General features: G+C 43.9%; 2 protein-coding genes across 7 annotated transcripts in view; both read right to left on the bottom strand.

The window, feature by feature from the left end:
- The window catches only part of FAM53B (family with sequence similarity 53 member B), a 109,848-nt gene extending 101,551 nt beyond the window's left edge, over window positions 1-8,297 (bottom strand). The window contains exon 1 of the mRNA XM_055560981.1: window positions 7,939-8,297. The gene's annotated coding sequence lies outside the window, so the exon portion shown is untranslated. The remainder of the gene's footprint in view (window positions 1-7,938) is intronic.
- Window positions 8,298-12,099: 3,802 nt separating this feature from the next.
- Window positions 12,100-27,090, bottom strand: part of EEF1AKMT2 (EEF1A lysine methyltransferase 2) — a 32,210-nt gene continuing 17,219 nt past the window's right edge. For 2 of the 6 annotated variants that reach the window (XM_055560828.1, XM_055560830.1), the window contains exons 5-6: window positions 26,524-26,740; window positions 22,065-22,730 (exon numbers count right to left, since the gene is read on the bottom strand). In XM_055560828.1, the coding sequence (XP_055416803.1) occupies window positions 22,636-22,730; window positions 26,524-26,740 (312 nt within the window). In that variant the 3' untranslated portion in view covers window positions 22,065-22,635. Of the gene's footprint in view, window positions 12,433-16,805; window positions 16,898-22,064; window positions 22,731-23,826; window positions 23,847-24,792; window positions 24,923-26,523; window positions 26,741-27,090 lie in introns of those variants that run through there. The other 4 variants (XM_055560827.1, XR_008707246.1, XM_055560826.1 and 1 more) reach the window with 4 other exon arrangements.

Genomic DNA, 27,090 nt, shown 5'->3' on the forward strand with positions numbered 1-27,090 from the left:
CATATCCAGCAAGTGAGCCGACACGGGCCCGCCACCCTCCCCTGGGGAATCCCATCGTCTGACTGTCCCCAGGCCTTCGGGAGGAGGGGGCCCCCAGGACCATGCCACAGAGGGCCCCCTGCATCCCAGACCCTGCCTGGAGTCTCAGAACCACAGACCCCAGCCCCACTCCTGCATCCTGAGTGCAGAGGCGGCTGGCTGTGGAGACCTGTGTCCTTCCACCTCCAAACCGGCAGAGAGGCAGCTTGCAGGCGGCACCCGGGACCTCCCTGCACTCCCAGGCCCCGGGCCAACATGAAGGCCAGAGCAAGGGGAATTCCAGGCGCAGCGCAGGCCTCTCCCAACCGGGCCGTCAGAGCACTTGAGCCAGAGGGTGGCGGGAAGGAGGGTGGCCTCTCAGGGCGAGCCACCGCCTCCCCCCGGGGGAACTGCTCCAACTGCAGGGACACAGGCCTGGGCAGACCCTGCTCCCCGGGCCCCGCGGCAGGCCCTGGCACGTGGCCACCTGGCCCCCTCCTAGAGGTGGCAGCTCAGTGCCCAATCTCTAACCGCCAGGGGCCATCTCCCCGGACGATGCCCCCTGCTTATGGCAGGAAGCGCATCTCTGCTGCCCCGGGGGCAGCCACTGGGCCAAAAGGGAGCCTGGTGGCAGGGACAGGATGGAGGCCATCACGAAGAGCTGGGAGGTCACTGTCCCTCAAACCCAAGGCCAAGTCATTTCTCTAAGCAGTGGCGTTTTCAGCAAGGGACGGAGCGAGTCCCTCAGCCACAGGCTGTGCTGAGGACTCAGTGAACGAATGAAGAAAAGTGGCCAGCTCTGCGAGGGACGCCCGGCAGGTGTCCAATCAGTGTCTGCTAAATGAAGGCAGGAAGAACAAACCTCCCCCCCATGCCTGACCACCTCATTAGGCCCGAACCCAACTCCTAGTGAAGGAAAAAGAGCCCTTATTTATGCGCCACCACCGGCGCCCAGAAGAGCAGATGGACAAACCTTTGCCAAAGCAACCAAAGGCCTTTTGATCAAGCCCGAGGTTTCAGCACTTCCCCTCAGGTCTCAGTTTTCCCAGTTGACAATGGCGGACTTAGTAACCCTGTACTCTCAACGACCAAAGAGAGGCCTGCTGCCCCCACGCTGGGGAGGAAGTGAAATCTGGGATGGACGGTCCAAGCCAACTGAGGGTGTTGGAGGGCATGTTTCACCAGGCTAAAGAGCGCTGGATGAGGACCATGCTGCCTGTGGGTCTGGACTGCACAGCACGCTGTCTCACGAGCAAGACAGTGTCCTAAAGTCTCACCGGAGAGGAGGCAGCACTCGAGTAGGGGACCCAGGGACAGGGGGAGGGCGGGGACACAGATTCTGGTCTCTCTGTGCACCGGCCCATGTGACCAGGCGAAAAGTCACCCCATCTCTGGCGGTGGGATTCACCTTCTGTAAGATCCCATCAGCGGGCCACAGCAGCTCCTGCTCTCCCAGCCCCTGCTCACCCGAAATGGAACTCTACGAAAAACGTGATCTCAAGTATGTAGAAGGACAGGTTCCCGGCAGTCAGGTACCCTTGGGTGGCTGTCAGTATGACACTCACTGCAAACCAAGATGAAAAGGCCCAGCAGCTCTCTGAGAATCACCGATGGACAAAATTGCTTCCTCCCGCCTGAGCCCCACACAGACACCATGTGCCCAACCTCCAGAAGGAATGCGGGGCCTACGTGACAACAGACCGAATAAAACCTGCCCTCTTCATTCCAGAAAGGAGGTGGCTCAGAGGGGCTGTACCAAATCCTGTGAGGGGCAGCGAGCACCTGGCCAGGCCGAAACAGGAACTACCTGGACGATGCCTGCAGCAGGCACTGGGCCCAGGGGTGGGTACCGCTCAGATTCTCCTTCGCTGAGACATGGCGGCAGCAGTGGAAAATTCCAATAGGTTTATTCCACTCCTGAACAGGAAGGCCCCTAATCCCCTACGAAGGAGAGAGAGGTATACGCAGAGTCTATTCCAGTCCTCATGCCTCAGTCTTAGATGCACAACGGAATCAACTCAGAAGCTTTAAAAATATCAACGCTGAGTCCCACCCCTTCTCTCCAAGATTCTGATGTAACTGGTCCGAGATGCTGTCTGGGCATCCAGACTTTTTTTTTTAAACCTCCCCAGGTGATTCTAACATGCAGCCAAGGTTGAGGACCACCTCTGTGGATGCTAAACACTCAGTCAATGGAGGGGTCCCAGGCCTCTCCCACAAACCCCTGAGGAGCACAAAAGCCAGAAGACCCAGCCAGGCAGCCCTTGCTGGAGATGGGCGTCCACTCCGCCTTCCCCCCACCCACCGCCTCCACCCCCACACACAAACCAGGATCAACCTGCAAAGAGCCATCTGTCTGAGACAGAACGCAGGGCCTCTGCCCAGTCCTGGCTGGGGCATACCAAGTGCCCACACACTGGAGGATGGACAACTGTATTCAGTTATTTGATTACTTTGGGCATGTAAACAGAACATCATATTGTGCAAACCTGGGGTGGCAAGTACCACAAAATGATTTACTCTGAAACATCTCACTCAGCTACAAAAAAAAAAAAAGAAAAAAGGGGGGGGAGATAAATGCTGGAAATCCTTTTAACAATCTCTTTGAAGGCAAAATGGGATCTGCATTCATGGTGATGCTTCTAATGGGCTGCCAGATTTATTTCCCATTTCCCCCAGAAGGTCACTAGGAATAATCATATTTTCCTGTGAATCTGTCTTTTGTAAAGACAAAGCGAAACATTTCAGTCTTCCCAACTGAGGCACTGCCTTTGGTCCCACTGCAGATACAGCAATAGAATTCAATCATTCCTTTAAAAGGGGAAGAAAAAAAAAAAGACTGCGGAAAACAGAGGGGCAAGGGAAAGAGGCAGTTAAAATTTCTAAGTTTCCCTGTGGTGTTAACAAGACTAAACAAAATTTATGCTTTGAGATAAAACAGAACTCGGTGCCTCCGCATCTTATGAACACGGTGTATGGAGAGCAGGCAGGCTTGTGGAGCCAGAGAGAATGAAACAGAGCCCCCAGCTGCTCAGTCTTCCAGCTGTTGTGTCCTGGCACCGCCCTCAGCCTCAGTTTCTTCAGCTGTAACTGCAGGACTGCTTTGAGAGTTGAGAGACAGTGGATGCAAAGCCCCTGGCAAGGATGAGCCTCCACAACCAGTGGGCACTGCTATTATTTCTGAAATAGCCCACCCCCATTTCAGCTAAATCCCACTGCACCCAACTTTTGTACAGGCCTGCATCTTGGGAACCCCATTATATCATCGCAGGAGGAGAATCTGTTTCTTTGTTTCATGGGAGAGTCAGAACAGCCAGGAGTTGGCCTGGTCCTGCGTTCTGGGGTCAAATGGGCTTTTTACCAACATGATTTGCTTTCACCTCCTGAGCGGGGAGCCGGATAGAAAAAGTCCCTCTAGGGACTACAGCTGCCTATGGGGGGGGGGGGGGGGGGGCGGTGCTGTGAGATATTCCTGCACAGTCTGGCCAGGCTGTCCCCCTCCCCCCTGCTAAAAGCAGCGTCCCGTGCAGCAACCCCCCCCCACCCCGCAGCAGGAGAGGAGAATCATAAAGAAGCGGGGTGCCCGTCACACTTCTCCCTGACGTGATGTGAAATTCTACAAGGTAGACCCTTTGAAATGCAAAATCTTCCAGAGTCCTTCAAATGTGTTTTTATTTTCTTGGGTTCCTAAGGCTGCTTTCAGACACACCCATCAGCATTTCCCCTCTCAATCAACCCACACTTAACAAAAAAAAAAAAAAAAAAAAGGGAAGAAGAAGAAGATGAGGAAAAAGCAGCAGGAGGAGGAGCAGGAGGCAGCTGCAGCAAAGACGTCTCTGTTTTTTGAAAACGCTCAAGTATCCTCAATCGCTGCAAAGGGGAAAAGAAAAAGAAAAAGCTTGTCCTCCGCTCCAGCCTCTTGTATCCCTCCTCCAGGACACCCCGAAGCCAAGTTTCCTCTGGAAGGTTTCCTCCCCTCTCTGCTGATGCTCCGGATCTCAGAGAACTTTCCCGAGACAAGAACCCGGGTGCCTCCCGATCAGAGTTCGGGAGGGTTAAGACCGGCACCACCAAAACCACAACCCGTAATTTTCGAAGCCCAAACCTTGATCCAAAACCGTGTGCACAGGAGGTTTGGATTAAACATCAAAGAAGAAGTTACCTTACAACAAAGTTGTTTGGCCAAGAAAATTACTTCGCCGTAAGAAGAACCCTCGGGAACGGTAAAATTGCTTTTGAATATAGACTTTTCAGTGGCTGGGGTCATTAATCATGTTAATGTAAACTGAGCTAAAACAAAAATTTTCTAAGCGAGTCTCCGGGCACATCAGCGTATCTAAGCCTCTGGGTTTGTTTCCAAAGTTCACATCCCCGGCAGGCAATGAAACTACTGTTAGTGGGGTCAGATATTACAGTGCAGTCCCCGACCTTGGGCCATAATAAAGGTGACTCAGTCGTGTAGAAAGAACCCTCATAAAGTTAGGCAGGAAACAAACACAGAAATTAATCAGAGAAGGAGAGTCGATGATTTTGGAAAGTTTGTTCGTTGGGCAAGTTTAAACAGCAACTCTCCCTGGATGATCAGACATTGCAGAAAAGAGCTGGGGGAAACCAGTCAGCATTCCTCACAGCACCCAAGTCCCCCGTCCCGGCTCTGCTGTGGAGGGTGGAGGGCAGGCCGGCAGCTGGACCAGGCGAGGAGAGTGAAGCCCAGCAGAGTTAAGCCAAGCAGAGCCCTGCCAGACCCAGCCATGTGCTTCATGCTGGCAACAAACCGGTTCTTTCAAGAGAGGAAGAGTCTGACAAAAAGGACAGCTGCAGCAAGATGAGAAGCTGAGAGGCAAAAACCTCGAACAAGTCCCGGGTTTGGGATTCTCCTCTCAAGTCCCCGCCCCCCCCAAAAAAAATCACCTCTGGGGTTTACAAGGGCTAGTGAATCTATTAAAGTGTCCCCCTGGCTGGATCAATTAGAGCCCCTCCACATCTGGTTTCCATCGAAAACTGAAATTTGTATTATCAGCGTATTACATAACAAATTATGCCCGCAGGTTTCTTTTATTACACATCAGAGAGGTGTGTGAAGTGGTGGTAATGATGGGAGTTGTGCTGACCTGAGTATTTGCTTATTTCAGTCTTTTTTTTTTTTTTTTAAGGGCAAGAACAAAGTTTTCCACACACTTTATGCAATCCAAAAAAAAAGTCACACTGCCTGGGTAAAACATCAACGTAACAACCCAACAGTGGGTCCGAGGCACAGTCTTGAGCGCCCGCGGCATCCAGCGGTGGGGAAAGAAGGGTGTGCTTTCTCAAAGAGCAACGCAAAGGTACACCAAGTTGCTCCGGAGCGTCCTCTGCCGTCAGCTCCCAGAGTTTACGCCAGGCTCTTTTCCTCTCCAGCCTCCCGCAGGGGGAGGAAAGCTGGCTGGCCTTTCCTGAGCTTCCATCACGGGTCAGGCGCCTGCTCCCTGGACCCATTTAAAGGACACCCAGCCCACTAGGCTCCCAGAGAACGGGGGAGTTGGAGGGGCTGGGCAAGAGTGAAGGAATCAACAGGGGAATAAAGGCGAAAAGGCGTGGTGGGAAAGAGCCTAAGAGGTAACCACAGGGCTTTCTCCCATAAAACGCCAATTAAGTGCAGCAGCCATGATTACAATACGGTATCTTAAAGCTCTGTTTCCTCCAAGAATTTTACGAACTTCCAAAAATGCTACTGCTACATGCAACTTACCCTGAGCTGAAAACAGGAGGGAGAAACTGACTAAAAACATCATCATCAATCAAAACAGTGGAATGCTCTACTTGTCCCGCTAGCCTGAGGACATTCAAGCCCACTTCTGCAGCAGCTATGCTGCAAGCTTTTATTTAAAACTTGCTTTCTATGTTAAAATGATTGCATTGCAATAATCACTTCTCAGGGGAAACGAAGTCCTTGGGTACAATTATTGGAACCGCCTTGTTCTCTGGAGGGGAGCACTTGGAGAAAGCAGCAGGCCTGCCCCGTGCCTTTCATTTTCTGGGCTGCAGCAGCACCCTGGGAGCTGGCTCCTCGGTCTGGACCATGGCTGGCAGGATCCCGGCCCTTGCCAAGCACAGACACTGGGTCAAGGGTTACCAAGCCTGAACTTAAGACCCAAACCTTCTCCCACTAACATGGGCCTATAAACTGGGACAAGTAGCTGTTTTCAGTTTATCTAGCTGTCCCTAGCTGAGAAAAATGAGAGGGGGAGAAGGGGAAAAAAAAAACTACAGATCGGCAATTCAGTATCAAAACTGTAACTGAGACAAGTTACTGTTAAGTGAATAAATTAAAATGAAACCAAAACCTAGCCAACTGCAGAAACAGTGAGTTTCACCCAGTCTACTAACTCCATTCCTTTCCAAGTCCTCAAACCTGGTAGCGTCTTACTGTAATCACCCGGAGTCCAGGGTTCTGGATCAAGGAAGGATCTCCCTCCAGCCGGTGGGAACTGCTGGGAACACATATGCTAGTATGTCATTTGGAAGTCTGCTAATATGTTGTAAGCTGCACAAGACGCTTGCCTGGCTTCCCAGGCCAATAAACAATGCCATTCCAACTCCTGCAGCAGTCAATAGAAAACAGTCCCTTGTCTCCACCATCCAACAATTCAACAAACATTTGTTCCTGTTGAACAACCGTCAGCCTGGCTCCATCTGCACCCGCTCCGGCAAGGCGAGCTGGCGGAGGCGGCTGCACAAACGCCCGGCCCAGGTCCCCGAGCCCGGGGCGCTGCCCAGCGCGGGGGGCCACTCGCCCAACACCCCCCCGAGTCCGGAGGCTGTAACGTATGGAAGACTCGGAGTGTGGCCTATAGGAGGCAGAATCCCATTCATCAAATGCTGCAAAGAGCTGTTCTTTGTTCACCGTCGTACGAAGTACAGTACGTGTGAATGAAGCCCGGCGTTCGGATGCAGGGAGCCTGGCTTCAGAGGGCGTCCGGGAGCGAGGGACCCGGCTCTCGACACTCGCCAGGGCTCCGCCACCCGGTACCGAGCCACGAGTATTGTTCCTCAAGTCTGCGGGCGGGGGTGGGGAGCTGGGGAGCTGGGGTGGGGGGGGGCGGTGGCCAAGAAGGCACTTCGGGCAATGCAAACCCACGGCCCTCCCCGGACTCTGGGCGCCCTCCCCATCTTCGTGCTCGCCCCACCAAGAGAAAGCCCGAGCGGGGAAGCCGACTCCCACGGGCTTGCAAATCAAGGACTGGCAAAGATGGGACTCGGCCAGGGTGCCCTGTGCCGGACGGCCCTTCTCGCCATGTGCAAAAGCCACGCCGGCACGGCCCTCCACCCCCACCCCATTCCGCAAGTCCCCGTGGCCGCGGCCTCCGCGGGGGCTTTCCCCCGCCACGGACAGGACACTCTCCCACCCCCAGCGTGACCTCTCCGGCCGGTCCCGCCGCCGCGGAGCCCGCCGCTGCGCGCCCGCATCCCGGGGGTGGCGGACGCAAACTTCCACGAACAAAAGAGTTGTCTGCAAAACGATGAGGGAACTTCGGGGTGCGAGGGGACGCCCGGGTCCCCGGCGCGTTCGCCGGGGCTCAAGTTGAGACGTGGAGGGGGGGAACACCCCAGGGCGCAGCAGTGCCCGCGCACGCCCCGGGGAAGCGCAGACTTTTCCGCAGGGGCCGTACTGGCTCGCTCCCCTGGCTGCGCTCTGACAAGTCTCACGCATGCACCAGCGGCGGCACTCAGCGCCCAGAGAAACCGCCCGGCCCCACACGAAACCAGGCAGGCGGACCAAAAGGAAATCAGCCACACAAATATTAAAAAAAGGGGGGGGGGGGGCTAAGGCCAGTGCACCCCGCGAGCCAGGCTCCCTACCGCCGGCGGCCGGGGGACACTCGCCAGGGACCTCCGCTCGGGACCGGCCCCCCGGTCACCGCCCGGCCCGGGATCGCTTACTGTGCGCGGCGGGACGCTCCGGCCGCGGGCCCCCGCGCAGTCGCCGCCGGCGCTCGCCGAGTCGTCCGGGCTGCCCGCCGCGCGGCCGCCGCGCGCACGCTCTCCTGCCGGCGCCGAGCGCTTTGTACGGAGCTGCTCCCGGGGAGGAGGAAATCGACTTGTCACTTCCTGAACTGTTTGCAACTCGTCCCTTTAACCGGCCCTGGCCAGGCCGCCCGCGCCCGCCCGCGCCCGCCGCCGCCGCGGGGCCGCCCGACCGCGGCTGCTCGTCCCTGGGTCCGGCGCTCTACCGGCGGCGTCGCGGGCCCTGGCGCTCGGCGCGGCGGCGGCGGCGGCGTGCAGGAGCCGGGCGGCGTGCGGCGGCGGCGGCGGGCGAGGGTGCAGTGCGCGCAGCCGCCGGTGGGCGGGGAGTGGGGCGGGGGGGTCGCGGCGCGCCGCCGGCGGGGCTAGAGGGCGTCCTGCGAGCCGAGCCGCCCGCGCTCGCGCCTGGGAGGCCCTGGAACGCGGGAAGTGGCCCCGGGCCCCGGCCGCGCTGCCGCCGCCCGGGCCCGGAGCTAGAGACCCCGGGGCCGCCCCCCGCACGAGCCGGGACGAAAACCCCGGGCCGCGTGGACTTCAGATGTCCAGCTTCCGGGTTGTTGGGGTGTTTTGGTTTTTTTTTTTTTTTTTTTTTTTTTGAGGTTTTAAAGAAACCATCGCTTCAGTGGCGTGCTGGGCGGCAGGGGACGAGGGGAGCCGTGTGAGTGTTGTCTGTCGCACTTTTGGAAAATAAAGCGCTCCTTTCCTAACTCGGGGCGCTGACCGAAATAAAGGAATGTGTACTTCGGAAGCCACATCCAAAATATATGCAACTGGTGAAGGAAGGATTTGTGGTTGCTAAGCAGAAGCAGAGCATGTTTAGTTCTGTAACTTAGGATGTTGACTTAAGTGCAGGAATGTAACCCTGATAGAATAAGCAGAGTATTTTCATTGTGCCGCTCACCTGGGGGAGGGGGATTGTTTTCCTTGTGAAGTGAAGCCCTAGATTTCCCATTAGGCCTTCCTACTGGTGTATGTTATTTTATTGACCTTGTCCAAAAAGAGATGTTTTTAAAGAGAGGCTTTTTTTTAAAAAGAACTCCCTATGCCTGTTTTGTGTTCTCCTTTGCCAAAAAAACAAAACACCTCATTACTTTACATGGATTGTGTCTGCGCCATTTCAATGGTTCTATTCATAAATCAGGAAACTTTTTCTGTTGCTTCTAGGAACATTTAATTGGTTTTAATCCAATGTTTCAATCCCAGTATCAAACATAAATGAACAATTAACTTCTTGAGCTTGTGTGCACTTGGGAAACTATTATATTTCACAGCTATTGCTAACATATTTCAGTTTCCCATTACACAGGACCCATTCTTTTGCAGAAAACCACGAGTTAACATCTCCTTTCACACCAACTACAGTTCACACCAGTGACTTCTGCTGCAAGACTGAGAGGCACAACCAGGAGAAGGATGTGAGCATTCATTCAAGTAGATGATGTGGGATACAATCAATCCATCCAAGAAAGCCAAACCAAGCTAATATAGACTATGGGACCAATATCCTGACCTATATATACACTCTGCTTTAAAACAAGTTATCAAGGGCCAATTTTGAAAGAAGCAAAAACCAAGTCTTCCTAGACGGAACAAAGAAAGGCACAGGGATAATTTGAGGGTGCTGCAACACTGCCTCATGCCGTCTTACGCGTGCAGTGTCACCTCAGCCTGGGAGAGCTTTACGGATATAGTTTAATTTACTTTTTATTAGGAGGCCTAGAGTGACTCCTGCTGGCAAACATTCAGTTTATTCCTGCAATTACTAGTTCATGGGGTCAACTTAAAAAACAAAATTCAGGGGTCCCGAGCCTGGAAACAATTACTGCAACCATTATTCTTGTTGCTTTCAGTTGTTGTGAGATTTTAGTCTCACAAAACTCCAAGGGTTGTGGTTATGGCAAGCTCCTTTGCTGTAACACCTCCTTTCCAACCTAAAGCAGCCTGTTTTTCTGGTTTTTAGGCTTTCTTAAAAGTGTAGAGAACTAAAAACTATCTGCTTCAGGGGTTGTGCTACTAACCAATGAATAGCTATTTCTCATTTACTTAATTTGAATGTCTAAGGACTAAAAATACATACATTAAGGCCTGTGTCACTAGACTTCCATACTATGGGCCTTCCCACATCATGTAATAAAGTCCTACAGAATAGATATGGAGAAGGCAATGGCACCCCACTCCAGTACTCTTGCCTGGAAAATCCCATGGACGGAGGAGCCTGGAAGGCTGCAGTCCATGGGGTTGCTAAGAGTCGGGCACGACAGAGCGAGTTCACTTTCACTTTTCCCTTGCATGCATTGGAGAAAGAAATGGCAACCCACTCCAGTGTTCTTGCCTGGAGAATCCCAGGGACAGAGGAGCCCGGTGGGCTGCTGTCTATGGGGTCACACAGAGTTGGACACGACTGAAGCGACTTAGCAGCAGAAGCAGCAGAATAGATATATGATGCCCCGTTTTTTAGGGCCATACTACACAGTCCTTTATTATAAAAAGTCCTACCCCAAAGTTTGTATATTAGAGTTGCTTAATTCAAAGAAGTAAATATAAACTCAGTCAAACTGGATTTAAAACAATGTAAGCTGCAGTCAGAGGACGGGGGTAGGAGGGCTAAGCTGTCTACCTTTGTTCAGTCCTTAAAGGTCAAAACCAAATCAAAACCAGATTTAGAATACAACTGGAAACCTAAATGCAAATTCATGGGCCAATTTAGGAATAAATCCATAAAATAATCCAAAAATTATCACTTGCAACTTTTCCATTATCACCAACCAACACTAACCTGGTTAAGGCACAGAACACCCTGGGAAATATAAACTGTAGGGATTACTTGCAGTCTCACTCCAAGACCAACATATGAAGCCCAGGGAAAAAGTACAGTCAATACTGGCTCTCCTGGCTCCCCTCCCCAAAGCAGAACTTGCAAATGAAGGAATGCCTGTGTGTGTGTGGTATGCATGACATGTCCACTCAGCACTGCTGGGGAGATAGAAACTGAGTGGCTTTCTATACTAGACGGTGCTCCCATTCCAAGTTTAAAGCTCTTAAGCAACAGGAGACAATAAGGGTGTATTTTACTAAGAAAGGGTGTAACCAACTATAACTTGTATCAACAAGCTAATAAAAGTATTCACCTAAGCACATTTGTGCAGAGGAGGGTAAAGATTGGGTTCTGATTAAGTACTCAGAAATGTCCTTGATAGTTAGTGGGTGTTCTGTGTTTGTGTCTTTAGAACCAGATAAATATGATGTTCAAACAACAGGGAGCTAAGCTTTTGACATTTCAGCAAGTAGCAGTCAATACTGTTCAGTTTTTCCCATTAAATTTATTTGTACCTATGATTATAAAGAGTGGTGACCACTGAAAGATGGTAAACTGGTTTGTCTCTGAGAATAACATTCTTTTTAGACTAAGAATGGGAGTGAAACAAACATTAGACATGTTATACGTTGGAACCAACAGCAGTATGCAGATGCATGTGTATTAACCCCTTTATTCAGCTTCCCAAAGCCACAGCTTCTTTGTCACAAGTGCTGTATTAAAAGCCAGTCATTCACATTTCACACTGTCTTTTCTACACTTGAAAAGATCTTTATAAAAGCAGAACCTTTTAAAATCGCTTATAATAGATGATGGGAAGATAGACATCGCCAAGTCCACCTGAAACATTTTCAGAGACTGGCTACTGAAAGGAAGTTATTAGCAAAATACACTGCTTTGAAAATGATGGAAAGTTTTTGGTTGTCAGTGGAAGCCAAAAATCTGAGCCTACTATGGGGGCAATTTTCTTATTCAGAGCTTATTCAGAAAAATAAGTTCTATAATCGTCCCCATACGTATGATCCAGCTTCAACTAACAGCCCTACCTACATAAGCGTGTTACAACACACTAATACGTCTGTTCTTTCCTTTCTATTCTTTTTATCTTTTGTTCTGAAACCTTTCCACTGATGAAAATGAGTTATAGCCCTGGCTGGAATCTCATATAGATACATAAATCTATCTCCCATATCTGTAGACATTCTCCTTTTTTTAAGAGGAACTTTGGTTCTCGAAGACAGTCATTTTTTGATTCAGGAGCTAAATAAAATGAATTTATTTTCATTGAAAAATAAGCACAGCAGTGAATTTAATGATACCAATCTAACTCTTTTGATACAAAATGAGAGTTGAAAGCAGCTTGAAGGAGACTGCCTATTGAAATCAGCGCATGTGAATCTGCACAGCTTTGTAACTGAGCGTCTAGCACCATTGAGGTACGAAGCATGCCAGCTGGGACGGCATTGTGCACCACAAAGTGTGGGTTGTAAGCCTAAGTCCTGAGCACAAACCCTGGTTTCCAAGTTGGCAGGTGCTGAAAACACAGCAAATGTCACGCTTGCAACTCACTGCATGGAAGGGCTCTGAGTAAAGGAAGCCTAAAAGAACAGAGCAACAGTTAAAACTTATTTCAATTTGATATTACTTTTTCCTTGCAAAATTAATAGTACCTGGAAGTATTATGTGCTAAAAGAAAACTCAAGCATGAAAAAACAGACACTGGAAAGTTTATGCATGGTAAATAAGTAAAAATATAGCAAAGTAAATCTACATTCAAAGTTACTGATATATGTAAATCTTACCAAACCTACTTAAACTATTTTAATACTAAGATTCAAAAGCATAATCAGTTCCTGGCCTTTCCCTGATCTATTTATGGTCTCAGCTGAAACAGACTCTAACACTCTAACACGGTTAGTCACCTATAACCGCGTCTACCTCAGTACACTCTACCAAAATCATCACTAAAAACAAGCTATAGCATTTCATATTGCTACACATTGAATTTAATCTAGAAAACACTTCAACAGCACACTCAATGTTTATGTCATCTTCAAATGAAAATCATTTCAATTTTTTGCTTCAAATATTCTGTAGTGGAATTCAGATTTAGTATGAGATATTCAGCCCCAAATTTAATTTTTCTATCAACTACCTGTCATATAAGTCACTGCCTCAAGAAAAATCTATTTTTAACTCATCCCTAGTGAGTTAAAGCTACCACTATCCTGCCTATTACCCATGAAAACGAAATGAGTGAATTTCATCAGGTATACAGGAAACTGAAAGATACAGCTTGTGATTTCATAGAGTTTAAATACCCAATCTTAAGACTGAATCCTTTGGATTTAAAATATCAAGAAAAAAAATATTTGGTCTCTGGCTCCAATGGAAGAACATCCCTGGGAGCAGTATGAAAAGAACATTTGCCCCACGTATTCTACCAGCCTGTGAATTTCCTCACTCAGTTCTCTCAGTCTTCTCTATTAACCAAAAGCCGAGACGTTTTGTTTTACCCTATCCATTACTGTTGTAAGAGGGCCAGCCAGCCTTGCCTATTTTGTCCTAGCATGCCCTGCAGCTGACCTGAAACAGAACTGATATGAATGAGAAGCTGGCTTGCAATTTTAAATACTACTTTACATCTCCTTTTCATTTTCACATAGAAACAAAACAAAAAACACCTTGATCAAACCAAGATATTCAACCACTATAATGTTTACCGAATTGAAAGTAGTGAAACTCTGATTATGTTCTATCCTGATGATATACATCATATTGTACTGACCTCATCTCTGTAGAGCTTCTTCTAAAATGATTCAGACTTAAACTCGTGGAGGTTAGTTACCTAGAGAAAGTGACACTCCTCTGGCCAGCATTTCTATAGTAATATTAAGCACTCTAAGCATTAAGGTATTCATTTAACCACTAATAAAAAGGTTAAGTAAGTAAACAAATCCGCAAACCAAGCATTTTCTACACTAGTGTAAACAACTGATTCACTGTACTTTACCAACTATACTGTCAGTTCTAATACACACCAAGGTCAAATCATATAAACTGCTTAAAGTACTGCCTGCCCAACATCAAACTTTAAAATGCCACTGTGAATGTCTGCTAACTTACAGCAAAGAAAATAAACATGATTCACTGATCAAAGAAATCAAACCTAGATAATGAAAGGTGGAAATCAATGATAAAAATCTTAGTCCAACTTTCCAGGTGGCCTAGTCGGGTTGGAAAGATCTCCTGCAGAGGCAAATGGCAACCCACTCCAGTATTCTTGCCTGGGAGAAATTCCATGGACAGAGGAGCCTGGTGGGCTACAGTCCTTGGGGTCGCCGCAAAGAGTGGGACGCAACTGAGAGACTCACACGTGTGTGCGCGCACACACACACACACAAGGTCACATGGGGGATCTTGGTCCGGTCCCGCATTAGTGGTCACTGGAAACAAAGCCTTGGAGTTCAAACCTGAGAAAAATGTACCATATCCGTGGCCATTTGTTTTCAATTCAGAAGCATCCACAGTAACCTTTTCCCCACAACACCTACACTTATTACTACCTCCTGACCTCTGAAACAGATAATGATCAGAAACCTGAGAGGGATTCCTAGAATCTGCTGCAACAAATTATAAAGGGGATTTCATGAAAATCCAGCATTATGATATCCGGTCTCTATTTCTTACTAAATAAAAAGGTGCTTTTAGCACCAGTCCCATCTAGAGACTGAAGAAGGAGGAGCTGTGCAGTATGATTTAAGATAATCTGGAAAGGCCCCCACCTATTCCAGCCTTTCCCTCTTGTCTACCTCTCATCCTCCTCTACTCACTCATCTCATCACTCCTGGAATACAAATGCCTTAGGATGGATCCGAATACATTAACTCGGTGGCACTGAGAGTTAAAATCCTGAACCATTCAATATATTAGCTCCAATGGGAAAAAGGTTTCTTTGCAGAAAAGAATATTTATTTGGCTTTGGTATGTGCTAGGAATCATGCTAAGATGATTTACATTTTTCTCACGTAATATTCACTACCCTATCATGTATAGTCTACACAACTGCTTCTCTCTCCACTATATCAAACTACTTCAAAGAAAGGTACTGAAGGGTAACCAACTTGAAATAAGTATCTACTATATACTAGGCACTTTGCCAGTACCTTTAAAATAGTTCAATTTCACTGAGGGAGATAAGCAGTTATAGAACAGACTGCTGCTGCTGCTGCTGCTAAGTCACTTCAGTTGTGTCCGACTCTGCGACCCCACAGACGGCAGCCCACCAGGCTCCCCCATCCCTGGGATTCTCCAGGCAAGAACACTGGAGTGGGTTGCCATTTCCTTCTCCAATGCATGAAAGTGAAAAGTGAAAGTGAAGTCGCTCAGTCGTGTCCGACCCTCAGCGACCCCATGGACTGCAGCCTTCTAGGCTCCTCCATCCATGGGATTTTCCATGGGATTTTCCAGGCAAGAGTACTGGAGTGGGGTACCATTGCCTTCTCCAATAGAACAGACGGACAGTACAAGGTATAGAAGGGCAGACCCATGTACTATACTCTGTATAGCATGAGAATGTAGAAACCTCAAAAACCCAGGGCTTTCAAGTGGTAAATAAAGTCATCTCTGAGTGTGTGGTGTGTATGTTTTAAATAGGGAAGAATCAAATTAGGGAGATTCTTTGGGTTATCATAGTTTTATCAAATTATTTATCACCTTATCAAAATTATGGTGGGGAAAGTCCCTGGTGGCCCAGTTGTTAGGAGTCTGCCTGCCAATGCAGGGGTTGAATCCCTGGTCTGGGAAGATTCTACATGCCACTGGGCAACTAAGCCCTCATACCACAACTATTAAACACTGAGCCTTCGAGCTCTAGGGGCTTCCCTGGTGGCTCAGAAGGTAAAGAATCTGCCTGCAATGTGGGAGACCAAGGCTCCATCCCTGGGTTGGAAAGACCCCCTGGAGGAGGACATGGCCACCCACTCCAGGATTCTTGCCTGGAGAATCCAGGAGGAGCCTGGTGAGCTACAGTCCACGGGGTCGCAGACAGTCTGACACGACTGAGCGACTGAGCGACTAAGCACACCACAATAAGCTCTAGAACCTGAGGGCTGCAACCACTGAGCCCAGGAGCCACAACTACCGAAGCCCTTGAGCTCGAGAGGCCATGCTCGGCAACAAAAGAAACCATCTGCAATGAGAAGCCCTTTCACCACAACTAAAGAAAGCCCACTTGAAGCAACAAAGACCCAGCACAGCCCAAAACTTTTAAAAATTAAAAAAGTTTTAAAAAATAATAAAATTAAGGTAGGAGTGAAAAATTAGATGTAAATTTCTGAGTTTCTCATATAAAACATCTCTGTGTCAAATGAATACAAACTGAATTATCAAATATATATCGGGGCAATCAATACTCAAATCTAAAGTTTACCAATGAATGCACAAAGACATTTTCAGACTGAAAAACAATCATGTGATGGCTTTAACTGTTTTATTATATGTACATGTATTTTTTCAGATACATGAATAGCTAATTTGGTTTAAAAGAATCATAAAGTGACCTAAAAACTGATATTTAGCTAATGGAGTATTTAAACTCTCCATATATCGTGGAGATCTATTTTGTTAAGTTTTCTCTAAACCTCAGGTCAATTTCAGAAGTTATTATGGACTGAATGTTTGTATCCCCCAGAAATTTATGCTGAAGCTCTAACACCCAAAGAAACAGTATGTGGAGGCGGGGCCTTTGGGAAGTAATTACGGCTAGATGAAGTTATGAGGGTGGAGCTCTCACCTTGGGATCAGTGCACTTACAAGAAGAAACACTCAAGAGCTTCATAAGAACCACCAGGGAGTTTGCACACTGCACACACTCTCTCCCCACAAGCACACACAAAGAGAACACGTGAACGTAACAGGGAGATGGCAGCTGCATACAAGCCAAGAGAAGAGACCTCAGGATGAAACCTACCTTGTCCGCACCTTGATGTTGGAATTTCCAGTCTTCAGACTGTGAAAAATAAATTTCTGTTGTTTGAGCCACCCAGTCCATGGCAATCCCAGCTATTACAGAGGTAGAGAGGAACTTTAAGTATCACGTACTGAACACCCCTCTTTCACAAAAAGAAAAACGGAAGCCCAGAAAAGGAAAGTGACTTGCCTAGGTTCCAGTCATTTTCACCCCCAAAATTTAGCATTTTAAAAATATCATTTCTGATATTTATTCTACTAGTTAATAGATTCTAAAAGCAAATTATATGCTTTTGTAAAATGAAAACAAAAACAAATTTCAAGTTCAAAAATCAATGTGATTACTGCATTTTTTGCAAATTAAATCATTAATCAAACGGACTTAACAAAATGATCTCTCAATTCTGGCTATGTAGTGTCCTTACCATACAAAGATTTTACAAGGAAACCTTAGCTCACTAAATGAGCAAACTTTTGGAAAGGTCAGGCTTATTCCAATGTGAGTTTCAATATATGAAATCTACCATGAAGTATAATCCAGAGAGAATAAATAACTCTGACTTGCTTATGACTGATTCTCAAAAATCAACAAATATTATTCTCATTCAAAAAACAGCATACAAGCAGTTTCACTGACTCATGAAGGCTCTATTTATAAATCACACAACATGTAGTTTTCACTCACAATTTCAAGCCTGTCTTCCAAAATTTGCAAACAGCTCTTTAATTCAGCCCAGTACGTTTTATTAAATACCATATTAGGATTTTCCCCATTCAGACTCCAGTGAGACTTCTTGTTGAGGACATGGAAGGAAAACCTAATTAGTGCTGCTCCAGTGCATGTAAATTTATTTCATCACGAAAATCCACAGAGTAGGGGTGAGATGCTGTCACAGAACGGCAGACGGATATGGAATGTAAACGGCTCTTTCCTCCACTCTGCCCCTCTCCCACCCCGCCCCTCCAAGTTCCACGGTTGGAAATCATCCTAACATTTTTTTTTAGTCAGGATGTACTAAAATTAGATGGGAACAAAGGACTGACATTTTCATATTAGAGGAGGGGTTGGGAGAAAAATGTGAGCTTGCAGCACCCACTCTCTTCTACATTTAGCCTCTTCGTCCTGACTATTCCCTCAACTCTGAAGCAGCAAGGAATGCAAGAGCAGGGGAGCCAGCAGCCACCCCAGCAGCGCTTCCATTCCGCTACAATCACATCATGATACACTGCTTCATCTCTGTTAATGAAGAGTGATAAATACACTTCCTGGTCCCCTTACTCAACCACAGTATTTCATATTTCTGAGCTCCTCAGATAATATCCAGAGTATGCTAATTGCTGGCTCATGTGAAAATTTTTAGGTATTTGGAGAAACAAATATATTGTCAGATTCACTTTTCTTAAAAAGCTTCTGGATACCATGCACAATGAAGCTCGCTCGCTAACATGCTTACCATTTCCTGATGCAGTAATAAAAATACATATTTATAAATATAAGAATTTGTGACTTCTTTGTGAAGGATCACTTAAAAACGCAAAAAGTAAATTAAAAAATGAAAAAAGTAGGTTCGTTTTTTTATATCTTCCTCCAATAAACTAGGCAAGTAACTGGGAAATACTTTAAGGCACAATTGATATCTTGGTCGAAAGTCTTTCTTACAATGGTATCAGCATGACAAAAGTACATTCTGCCGCCTCTGCGCCCCAGTTTTTGAAGTTCTACTCCATAAAAGCAGGACAGTGATACATTCAAGTCTTGAGAATTATTCCTATCTTTTTAATTTGGTTTCTCTGGGCCTAAACCACAGGTCCATACAGTGGCAGCTTAAAATGCAGTTAGAGAAGTCCTGTTAATGATTAGTTTAATGCATTGTGTTGTAAAGATTTTTAAAACTCAGTGAGCACGGACTCAAACTCCTTTTTTTTTTTTCTTCTGGTTACTGGAGCCCATCTTGACATCTAAGCTGGAAATGAATGATCTTTCAACAACACTCCAGGGATTTTGCTAAGGTCATATTCAATCATTCATTAGGCTTCTTACCCCTCGCTTTTCAGAGTTCCATTGTAGAGCTGGTTTTATTCAGCATTTATGTAGCCTGTGGGCTTGGGTATTTGTCTGCTTAATGTTGAGTTTCATTTCTATGCCCCTAACATAGGAATCCACCAATTGACCAAAGAATTTCAAACTATTCTTTTACTTTTCTAACAAATTGCATGGTATGTATGAAGAATAAATTAGCATTAATTTTCTTCTATTAACTGTTAATAAAACATGCTCATGTGTTCCCCCCCTCTTTAAGGACATCTCTGTTTTCTGCCTAGCCAAGAGAAATGACAGGGTTTCCTAATTTTTTCCCCACGATGGAATTGTCCTTCAACCTACCACACTCCTCACCTCCCACAATCAAGACTCCAGGTCACAGGCAGCCTCCTTCCTGTGAAGTGTACTAGATAAGACTCCTTTCAGACCCCAGCAACACCCCTCGGCACCCCTCCTCCTCCACACACACACAATCAGCTAAAGAGGTTACTACAGTGGAACACAAGACACTTGGTCTCTTGCTCTCAGAGCAGAAGGCTGTCTCTGGAGCACATACCTTCTATCTAGCTCACAGTGCTAACAACAGGGAATCAAACCCAAGTGTCCCCACAGGGGTAGAATGCTGATGTAGAGACAAACTCATTTTTCACACTCATATACCTTTTCATCGTAGGCTTCTAGACACACACACACACACACAAATAAATAAAATTATTTAAGAGAACATAAATCAAAGTCTATTCACATTGGCAGGGATACTCTCTTTGCGTATCAGTTTAAGAAAAATTATCTCAAAGCCACATAAAACCTAATTACTCATCTGGGTTCTTTAAAATTAAGGTTTCTATTATACTCTGGATGAATGTGAATGAAAGTCAACATATAGATAATGTGTTACAGTATCAAGAAAATTTAAAAATAAATGAATTGAAACACATTATTCATATAAAGACTAAAAGTCTTTCATGTATGTTTACCTCCCTCCTTCCCCCAAAATAAACAGAAAATTGCACACATACCACAGATGAAGAAAAGGCAAACTCATTGCCACTATAAAGGGAAAAAAATCATTCAAGGACAGTTTGTACTTATTTTAAAATGGCTTTAGTCTAGCTGCCAAGAGTAGTGTCAGGTTTGATTCTCAGATACATAAACACTAGGCCCAAAAAGCAACTCTAACTTGTGCACCTGGCTTAAAACAAAATGTTCTGAAAACTTTCCCTTTGTTAATTGGTGTAACTCACCCATTGAGGCCTCCAATCCCTTTGGACTTGCACACACACTTCCTACACACAGAAGTGGACTGTTATGCGGCAATAACATCATCGTGAAAAGCAACAATTCTGTGCAGGCTCCACAGAGAAATCTCGTTTGCATTTTAAACAAGTCTTCTCAAAATAAGGGTGTCTTTTGATGAAAAAAAATTACAATTCCAACTTCTTGCCCAGATAAAACAGCATTCACTACATAACCTACTGCTCCCTTTTAGAACGGCATGCTTTCCTTCGCAGTTACCCACATATCCATACGACGTATCAAAACTAAGTTTGATAATAACGTGTTTATGACTTGTTTCAATAACTTGGGGCCTGGTTTTGAAAGTGTGGTATTATTTGAAAATATTAATAATTTATTGTTAGCATCTTTGGACCTTCCATTTGTCCTGATTTCAATCTCCGAGAGGCTGGCTTCCAGCAGGATTAAACTGCTAAGAAGAGATGACAACTCCCCTTTCCTAACCTTATCAACAGTCCCATGATTCCCTGCCAAAAGTCCTACATCTCTGCAAACGGAACACACATACCCCCACAATAGTGACTCAAGGAGCTTTTCAACAAAGGCGCTCTCCAACTATCAGTGAATCAAACTCAATGTCTTAGTCTGGTTTTCACAGAAAGCCTGTTTTGCTCCACTGATGCTTCACAATAGCATAAACTTAACAACTCAGAATTCTAAAAGAGTACCTACACACTAATATGGTATTTAAAATCAAGAAATATTAACCTGGAAAACAACAAAGACAAGATCACCTCAATAAATTATATAACACTTTTTCTGTGGTTTAAGATCCTGAGTCTAGTTTATAACATCAACACAATTAATTTTATATGTTTAAATCACATATATCTTAATTTTTATAATTAAAAATTTTTTATTTTAATTTTCACATATATTTTAAAAATTAAAATTTAATTTTTAAATAAAATTTTATTTTATTTCTCACGTTTTCATGTTAAAAATTAAAGCTTTTCCAAAAGTGTTATTTGTGTTGAAAGTTTATGGAAATGTATTCAATTATCCGGTGCAAGGCAGATAGTTATCTTAATGATTGATTAATGTTGATCTAAACCAAACTACTCTTCTCTTCCCCTTGTCCCCCTCTAGACAAAAATGAAAAGAAAAAGGGTGTAATGCTAGACTTACTCAGTACTGGAAAAGCATTTGCTAAACAAACAAAAATTCTGTTTGTTTTATAACCCAACAGGACCCAAAGGCTGCAAATCATAAACACTATTGTCATTTTTTAAAAACCTGTATTATGACTCCAATATTAAAACATCAGCCCATAGACAAAATGGCAGTGAGGATTAATAAAACTTATTTTTTCAAAAACGATCATAAATAAACTGTTTCTCTTGCTGATCAGTGCCTAACTAGAACATCTTGTCTCCAGAGCCCTGAGGATGTATATATATAAAACTTACACCACCTTTGACAGAAGAATGACATAATTCAGTTCTTGATTAGCCAGTCTTGTAAGACAAGTAGGGAGACAGTGAAAATTAATGACGGATGACTCACTATTCTCACAGTCCACCAACCAACAGTCACTAACAAGGAGCTGCAGAGCCACTAAAAATAACTGCCCAACTTCTCTGACAGAATTTTCAGTGTACCAGTCCTGGTTCCCCTAATGAACTGTAAATGCCATAACGGCAGAGACTTAGCCCTGGGAAGCAAACTACTAGAGACAGGCTTTAGAGGCAGACCCAGAGAGGAGCCCTGGCTCCATCCTGTACTAGCTGTCTGATGTGTAGAAACAGGAATAAGTAATACGTGCCTGTAGAAGATACTGAGGGACTTCAATGACTCCGTAAGACAATGCAACCAAACACAGTGCCAGCCCCTAACAGTGTCTCTCAGTTGTCTTTCCTCCTACTGTTTGTCCGTCACAGTGTACAGAAAACCATCAGCCAAAAAAATAAAGTTCAGTAAATATTTCTTGATCAACTGATATATTTATCTGATTTTAATTACACACGTAAGGGCTGAGATATTTTCTCAGATATTAAAGCACTAAAAAAAAATCACCATTCAACCCAAAATATCACACTTATTATATTTTATAATAGTCCAATAAAAAATTAAGAAAGTCATTTGGCTTATTAGTCTGACACTGGAATAGCTTGATCAAATCTTCATAAATAGCTATATTCAATTCACCTTTACCGAGGTGCAAAAATCAAGGATACAAGCTTTCTGTAAATTCATTTACTGCTTTAAAGTTTTAGCTGTTCAGCAGTTACAGGAATTATTTTTTTAAATCTGAAAGAGAAATATTTACATCTCAAATACAAAAGAAAATATTAAAATTATTCTTGGTTGATCTCTAAAACCCAACCACTTACATGCTCATGATGTTTTTTTTAACCAACCCATTATTTCTCCTCAAAATGTGCATCCTGTGTTCTTACTAAACATTCACTTGCACTTGCATTTTCTGTGTCAGGTTTACTTTGATGTAGAGCTTCTTAAAAAGACACTAACTGAGTCTGTCCAGTGAAAAGCCTCACGTTTTTTGGAAAACCAACGCTGCTACACTGTTTCCAGATCGGCCTCCAAAGCTGAACTTGGGTGTGGGCAGCTCTTCGAAAAGTTCAAATCCTGCCAAAGTTAAAACACTTTCATTAGGGACTGACTCCCACAGTGAAGGGATGTTTGTATTAACAAAGCACCTTAGAACCTTTCATAAAACTACATGATTCCAAACTGAATTGTGACTAAACTTCACTTTATGATTTTCAATTCTACACTATGTGTATATGTATATACACTCCAAAACACTGAAATCAATAAGCAACAGACAAAATTAAACTGAAGAAAAGAAGCTTTCCATCCATCCCTCATTTCCTTCACTTCCTTTTCATCATCCCTTCATGCATAGGGCTTTCCTCAATGGCTCAGCAGGTAAAGAATCTGCTTGCAATGCAGGAGATACAGGAGATGCGGGTTCAATCCCTGGATTGGGAAGATCCCCTGAAGGAGTATTCTTGGCTGGGAAATCCCACAGACAGAGAAGCCTGGTGGGTACAGTCCATGGGGTCACAAAGGTTTTAACACGACCGAGTGACTAAGACACATGCACCGTTACCATTAAGCATGCAAACCCTGCACCTCCGTCAGCCTCCTTAACCATCCAGTTGTAGGCAGCTTATCATGTGTTGAGGTCTTACCATGCATCAGGTACTGTTTTGAGTGCTTTCTACATATAATTCAATTAATCCATATCAGATATATAAAAGCACTTTAACATAGAAAAGTTAAATAATGAGGAAATAAAAATGACAAAGCTCTGGAGATGGATGGGGGTGATGGGGTGATGGCTGCACAATAATGAGCATGTACTTAAGGCCTCCGGACTGAACACTTAAAAATGGCTAAATGGTAAATTTTATGTCATATATATTTTACTACAGTAAAAAAACAGTTCAGAACCCAAGATTCAGACCCAAACTGAACTCAACTTGGGAAGACAAGGAAGTAGTAACTGCCAAAGCAGTGCAGGGTGATTCTTTTTTTTCCCCACTTAACGTGGATTCAAACATTCTGGTTCAAGTCCCACCTCCACCACTTACTAGATGGCAGGTTATTAGGTTAAGGTCAATTTACCTCATCCAGAATCCTCAATTTCTATGCAAGGAGGTTCCAGGTATCACTGCCCTAACTCACTTCCAGTAATTTTGTAAAGATCAAAATAAGATAATGTGGTGTTCTCCTAAACTATGAAACAAAATGGAAATTTAATGTTATTATTCTGTTTTTAAAAAATAAGACAAATAAGGGTGGGTGGCAGTTTACCATGGTTTTCTCTCACGATGGGACCAGCAGTTTGGGAGAAACTTTTTTTTCTTTTGGGGAAGGAGATGCCTATATTTTCTAAGTTTCCATGCCTGAGCTAAGGCTCAAATAACTCTTGTAAACAGAAAAAAATGCTTAAAAGGATATACACTATTGTATTAATTGGTTTTTTATACTTTTCTTCATAGTTCATATTCGTAACCAAAGTTCACCAAATCTTAATAACTAGATATTAAAATGCTAATTAATAACTGTAAAAAAAAAAAAAAAACCGTGAGAAAACTTTCCCAAAGAAGGTCAGGCCTTTTAAATAATATATTTTAATGCTAAAAAAATGGAGCCACTGTGGTGGATACATGCAGACACGCCCCTATCTGTTTTCTGAAATTTTGTGTTTCAAATACTTCATAATAAAAATTTTCCAAAGAAAATGGAGCTGTCTGTGTAAATTTTCTAGAACTAATCTTTTAACTCCCTGGACTAACACTACAGAATTTAAGCTGTTATATTTCAGTAGATAATACATCAAAGTGTTAAAAGTGGTTGTATACCAGAGATAATTAATTTTAATTGTTATAATCTATGTACTTATGTGTTGGGGTTACTGATATTTTCAAATGTTTTCCATAACGAATCTGGGTTTCTTTTGTTGCAAGACAGGTTTCCGAGTTTTTAATTCCCTAGTTGTAAGAAAGTTAAGTTCCTTGGACATCAAATTAGAGCGTCCTAGTGTCTGGCAAATGATTAAGCGATCTTAACCTAAACAAATACCACCACCAAATATTTATATAATAGGGCTATAAAGGAAAAATTCATTTCAACAGATTTATGAATATTTACATTTCAAATTAGGAAAGAAGCAGAGAACCTGAAAAAATTAGCGAAGCAAGCTTTATTCTGTGCAAAAGGGACCACAGAAGCCAATCTTAAACCCCAGTGAGAAGCCCCTCGGCAGCGATGCGTGGCAGTGTCCTGTGTCTAACTCCAAAAACCATTTTCTAAGAGAAGAAAAATGTTTTCAGTGTATATAATTATTTCTTTAACATTTCCTGTGGCAACATTTCGCTTATTTAAATTCTGCATTAAGTTCTGAAACTGAACATAAGCTAAAGAATTTACTTAGTAGTTCTCAAAGACAGATTTTTAAGCACTCTTTACCAGGCTGAAGTCTGTTCCTCATTATCAAAGACAGACAAATATGTTTTTGTCTGGTGGTTTCAAGGGTAAAAGAGAACACCTGTATTTAAACACCAGGAAAGGAACTTGCCCTACACAGTGTAACGCTGAGCATTTATTAAAACTGTCAAGCTTCAGGAAAAAAGACTATTGGTACAGGGCCTCAACAGTTCTAAAGGAAACAAATCTAACATAGAAGATAATAAAATTAATGACATGAAATAAAAGACAATAAATCACATCATTCTTGTTTTCCAGAGGCAGCAATAATGAAGCCTCAAGCTCCCATTTCAAGCTTCAAACACTTCAAGTTTTACATTATATAACCTGCCAAAGCCATCGAATGCACACAGAAGGACATGTGTTAAGTGTTCTCCCTCCTACTGCCTATTCCCTCACTACCAAAAAGAAAACAAACTCTGAGATGAAGCACGCACACGCAACCTAGTTATAAATCCATTTCCCGTTAGCTTGTGACAACTGAAGTTCAAAATTTAACCACAAATTTAGTACCATGTCACTTATTAATACTCCATCCTGAAAATTCTTCCCATTCCTTAAAAAAAAAACCCTTAATACTAACCTCAAATGGAGTGTAAGGAAAAACCAAGCAAACATCTAGCTATAGAGTCTCAAGGTACTTTCCAGAAAGGCCTGTGTATTGCATGAGTAAGTGACAGGTGAAATAATCCTTCAACCATGCAAGGAACAGTCTGCCAAAGCTCAAAGTATTTGCGTATGGATTAAAGATTCTCACAAGATTCCCATTTAGTAGACACAGTACTAATTATACTTTGCTAATTGGGGGAAAAAAAAATGTTCCTGTCTTGGCACCAAAATCTTGCAAAAAAGTAGATTTCCTCAAGAATTAATACGCAGTAATTCTTCTAAATTTCTATGTTTTGCTTCTATGCAATGTCAAAAAAAAAGAATATACACTTAAAACAAGAAGAAAAATCCTCAACATCTAAACGAGCACCAGTATCCACAGAATTAAAACTCTCACCATATAAGACTTTAAAAAACACTAATACCACCTGCATTATTACTATTATTACTAATTACTGGTATATCAGTGCACTGAATTCAGAAGCACAATATATGTGCTTTCTTTGTTTTGATTCTCTAAATAAGAGATTATACAGCTTAAATAAAGAACTTAATTTTTACAGGCTCATAAATTTTAGTACTTAACTGCCAGAATTTCTTGGAAAATTTTACAAAGGACTCTGGATCTCAACCAATATTATTTCTTTGTTCTTTGAATATACAGTTAAAAGTACTGCCATGGTTATTAACAAAGAAGAAAAGCAGGCAACTCCCACAAACAGAAAAGTAAAACACTGTAACACCAAGAAAAAAACCTATTTGAGTGCGTTCAACATGAGGTAAGAACACATTTAAACAATATACAGCCGTTTACCTTCACTGAATTCATCTAGCAACTCTTCCTTGGTCCAATTACATGAGGTTATTAGAAAAAAGCCTTTCACTTTCAACACTCTGGAGAGAGATTCCACATATTGTTTCCTCTTCTCAATTGCGTTGTCAGGATTAAGGCTTATGGCATCAAAAGTCCCTTTGTCAATACAAATATGAAATCCAGACAACTTTGTGGAAGGGTTCAAAAAGTCTTCTACCTATATTAAAAATCAATGTCTATGTGAAACAATCTACACACAATCTTTACTAAATTTAAGTAACAATCTGTAAAAAGTGATAGATAAAAGGAGCAATTAATTACAATGGCATTTTACATATAATAAACATATTTTCAACTTTACAGCTAACTTTTATGTGCTTCATTCCAAGATCATTAAAGCTAAGATTGGTAAGCAAGACTGACAGTGTTTCCTGGACATTCCAAATCTCTACAAATTTGGAAACAAATCAAAGCCAGGTGTACTGCCTAATAACACCAGCACATAATGGAACTCACAAGCCCAGTTTATGAAAAAGTTATTTCTGTTGAAAAGCAGAATATTTGACA

The sequence above is a fragment of the Bubalus kerabau genome, chromosome 22 (assembly GCF_029407905.1).
Source record: "Bubalus kerabau isolate K-KA32 ecotype Philippines breed swamp buffalo chromosome 22, PCC_UOA_SB_1v2, whole genome shotgun sequence".
NCBI lineage: Eukaryota > Metazoa > Chordata > Mammalia > Artiodactyla > Bovidae > Bubalus > Bubalus kerabau.